This window comes from Camellia sinensis, chromosome 3 (genome assembly GCF_055761805.1).
Source record: "Camellia sinensis isolate YWXY chromosome 3, ASM5576180v1, whole genome shotgun sequence".
Lineage (NCBI taxonomy): Eukaryota > Viridiplantae > Streptophyta > Magnoliopsida > Ericales > Theaceae > Camellia > Camellia sinensis.
The window spans coordinates 47018974-47023008 of NC_138963.1; the positions used below are offsets into that span (position 1 = coordinate 47018974).

The following is a 4035-nucleotide window of genomic DNA, read 5'->3' on the forward strand; positions in this document are numbered from 1 at the left end:
TATGCATGCGTGCATCCATGCATTTGTATTGCATACATTAGGCTCGGTACATCACGCTAACCGCATTTGTATTTCAAATTCTAAACCGAATATGTGATAATTGTGCATTTTCACATACCATGTTTAGGGCTAGCCGAGCCTGCCTAGATCGCATCTTGCATGTGATGCATTAGCCACTTTTAACATGAACTAGGACATGCATGTTTGCTAACTAGTTTACTGTTTTGGCACGGAGTACGATGTAAGTATTTTTGCTTTAGCATCCAGCATGCGTGTGAGTGTTGCCATGACAGTATGCTTGCCATGCGGCTAAGTGCTTACATGAGATAAACTGCTTGAATGCCTGTGGGTGGAGGTCAAATTGCTTAAATTGGGATAATGCGTTAAAACTGCGATTTTTAAGCCCACTATATAGTGGCAAAACCATCTTTTCCAAAAGCCCACTTGAAGGTGGCAAAACCTGCATTTTAGCCTACTTACGAGTAGCAAACCATTTTCAAAACGAACATAAAATGTTTTATTTCCAATTTGGGCGATTCGGTCTATACTTGTTTGCCGCGCGCATAACATAGTAATGCTAGGCTAATAATTGGAATAAGAACACATAACGTTTTCAAAACTGGATATCACGGTTAGTAGAGGCCGGTCTTCGGACCGGTCGAGAGGGGGTGCTCATAGCTGACCTTTCCCGATCGTACCCAAGCTCCCGAGCCGAGACAACTCCGGTGATGACGGACACGTGGCCTTCGGCACCGAGTCAGGGTTTCCTAAATTTCCCCATTTTAAAATATTTAGGTGGCGACTCTGTATCTGGCAAAGCAGTCCATGTTTGGCACTACTTTTTCAAAAATCTGTTTCTCAAAACGATTTGCCAGATTTGGACTCTTTGGTTCAGACTTAGAACCGTGACACAAATCGAGTCCGAACTGTAGCATGAGGCCCACGGGCGCGTCTACAGTCTACAATAAACTCTTTGAAGTCATTGAAAGTCTTGACTCCAAATTAAAACCGCATTTTATTCCAGTCTCCAGTATCCACGAGCATTAATCCTTCATTAAAAACATTAATATAATTAGAAGATCCTTAGTGATTTGCTCACTTTTGGTTCATTAAAAAAAAAAATGATAAACAATATATTACAAATGAAAAAAACTTACATGCGAGGGACGAAGGCTCCCACTCATTGGTGAGTAAAATGTTTCTTCCCAACCTTTTTTTAACATCTGCAACAAAATTCGGCGACATGTTTGTTAAAGGTAATTCCTTCAGGGCAGGCAGGTGCTCTAATCCATCCAACTTCGTCAATTTTTTGCAACCTCTAATTTCTAACTCCGCAAGTTGGGGCATGCCACCTCCCTCCAATGTCCACTGAACTAGGTTTTCTAGCATCCACAATTTCAAGACGCGGAGTTTAGGGAAGTTCCCTGAAACACATCTCATTTCCGACCCTAGATAAGAGAAAGCAAGAATCTTGAGGACGTTCAGTTGAGGCAGCAGCTTCCCTATCACCGGCATTGGATCTTCTATGAGTTTTGACATTGACAATGTTAGGACTTTGAGATTCAGGGGAAGGTATTTAATCCCATCCTTTATCACTCCAAACAAATATAAGCTCGAAAGAGACTGATGGTCCTTCAAAGGACTCAACTTGAGGTCTAAAGGTTGACCAAATCGATCTTTTGATCTCAATCTTAAGGTTTGGAGTTTGTCAAGTCCTGATATGCACTTGGCTGTTTTCTCTGCTGATTTTGGATGGCATGACAATCCCAATTTTCGAAGGCTGGTGAACTAGTCTAAACCGTATTCATAAGGGTCCTTAGCACCAAGCAGGAGCCCCATTATGGTTTGAAGGTTTGTCGGTGAAGACTCTTTTGATGATGGCTTCGCAATTGACACCTCGTTCATAAAGAGATGTCGAAGGTTCTATGCCTTCCAAATGGAACCCAGCAAAGTGGTTATATTAGTATACTTCAAATCTAAAGTCTCCAAGCATGGTAGATCCCCAATTGATTCCGGACAAGATTCTAGACCGGTCCATCGCAAGCCTATGGACCTTAGGTTCTGTAAGTATTAGTCGAGTTTCTCGGGTAGCAAAGGTTTGTAGACACCCTCTAGATCAACCACTTTCATCAGGAAAATACCTCTAGATCTCCTCTTACTAATTATTGTGTTAAGCAATGTACCGACTTCTCTATTAGATGTACCTTGTTTTTGGGCTTCGAATGAAACATACGAGCATAGATGTTGAGTATGAGACTCCAAAGTAGACTTGACCCCAACATAATGATCTGCAAGCCTCCGAATAATCTGATTAGACTCATGTACATGTGAATTACAATGGTGGATTTGAAGAAATCCTATATCGTCGGCTTTTGGCAAGAAGACATTGTAAAGAAAGCTCGACATTTGACATGTTTTGGGGCTTCCGTCTTCTTTCCATGTGGCTATTTCAATCATGTTTCTCGATACTAGTTCTTCCAAATATGCCTTGGCCAGAACTTTAAGTTCAAGGACACTAGTCGCAGTAGTAGTTGATATTTGAATAAATCCCTCGGCAATCCACAACTGCAACAACCTCTGCGTAGGAATCTCATACGCTTTAGGGAAGAGGGTCAAATAAAGGAAACACGGCTTTAACACATACAGTAGCTCATGATAGCTTAAAGCTATGATAGTCAAGAGATCAACTGATTGATCATCATCCCCCAAGTACTGTGAAAGATGATCAATTACACCGGACCACTCATCATTCGGTTGTATGCTCGAAAACAATCCTCCAAGCATGACAATTGCTGGAGGCAAACCGCAACATATTCTCACAATTCCTACCTTGAAATTGTTCAAATTATCATGATTTGCCCCATTTACCACCTTCAAGAACAATTCCCAACTCTCCTCACCAAATAAGCTCATGAGTTTCAATGGGTGACCCCACGGGTCAACCTCAGATGCAAGCTTAGAGTCGCGCGTAGTGAGGATGACTCTGCTTGCATTCGCGACAACAGCGAAGGGAGTGCTAACATGATCTAGACATGATTGGTGCAGATACCATCCAATACTATTAAAAACCTGAGCTCCATTAAAATCTAGAAAAGCAAAGCCAACTATTGGTGCTCACTCATAAGCTCCGCGTCAGCCAATACGCCACATATTGGAATCTGTTTGATTATTGCAAGCAACAGATCCATGTATGTGAAATCTTTGGCGACGTGGAGCCATGCACGACACTGGAAATGCTACTGAATGTCTACTCTGTTGTAGACATTCCTTGCCAGTGCCATCTTTCCAAGCGCTTCTTCGCTCACCAGAGAAATCACACAGAGGCTTTTCTCCTCCTCGTTGTCGGTCAATTAAGCTATTAACTCCTTCTCGACATCTCCACGTCCAACAAGTACATCGTGCTGCATTTTTTCATGCGTTGCGAATGTTTGATTAAATTTCTTATAATCAAGGATATTGTATTGGTCTGTTTGTGTTGCCGGTCAATGTTGATGTGGAAATAATTAAGTGGATACATCTCTGAAGCTTCGTACAATTTTATTCATTTTGTAGGTGAATCGGATTTGGATCCATGGTCTCCTTTGTTGGGTGTTGAGGAGGAAAGATTCGATGATATATTCTGCAGAGTAAAGAGTGCGAAGAAGCCAAGGCCAAGACGAAGCCGAGACTCATCGAAGCTAGTGGTATTGTTGTTTTCGGCATGGAGGAAGATCAAAATATGTTTGAGTTCTTTCAAGGTGAAAAATCTAGAAATCCCCTAGATGTTGATTTGTGATTATGTATCAATTTTAAGCAGTATATAACAATCCCAATCAAACAATCAAGACAAATCGACACAATGATTTTACGTGAAAAAATCACAATTGGAGCACCTCCAATTGTGATAAAAAAATCACGGGCAACAGCCACAAAACAATCCACTAAGAAGATATAAAGGAATTGCACAGGTATACTCTCAATTACCTAGCGAATCCACGCCCGAATTGAACCAACCCCTATGTGTTTCTTCCAACCCCGTCTTCACTTCGGAATTGT

General features: G+C 41.5%; 1 protein-coding gene across 1 annotated transcript; it reads right to left on the bottom strand.

Moving 5' to 3' along the window:
* Positions 1 to 1015: 1015 nt before the first annotated feature.
* On the bottom strand, positions 1016 to 3188 carry LOC114306471 (putative disease resistance RPP8-like protein 2). The gene is made up of 4 exons (XM_082918006.1): positions 3119 to 3188; positions 2205 to 3026; positions 1211 to 1742; positions 1016 to 1049 (listed from the first exon to the last, which is right to left on the bottom strand). The coding sequence occupies exons 1-4, from the start codon at positions 3186 to 3188 to the stop codon at positions 1016 to 1018; spliced, it is 1458 nt and encodes a 485-aa protein (XP_082774132.1).
* Positions 3189 to 4035: the final 847 nt, after the last annotated feature.

What these genes read in the sequence shown, in the direction of transcription:
- LOC114306471 (XM_082918006.1), bottom strand. Translation starts at nt 3,188, where the DNA reads ATGGATCTGTTGCTTGCAATAATCAAACAGATTCCAATATGTGGCGTA. An exon ending in ATTCGAAGCCCAAAAACAAG is followed by an intron (nt 1,743 to 2,204) that starts GTACATCTAATA and finishes ATCCAAAATCAG; the next exon opens with CAGAGAAAACAGCCAAGTGC. An exon ending in GTTGCAGATGTTAAAAAAAG is followed by an intron (nt 1,050 to 1,210) that starts GTTGGGAAGAAA and finishes TTTTTAATGAAG; the next exon opens with GATTAATGCTCGTGGATACT.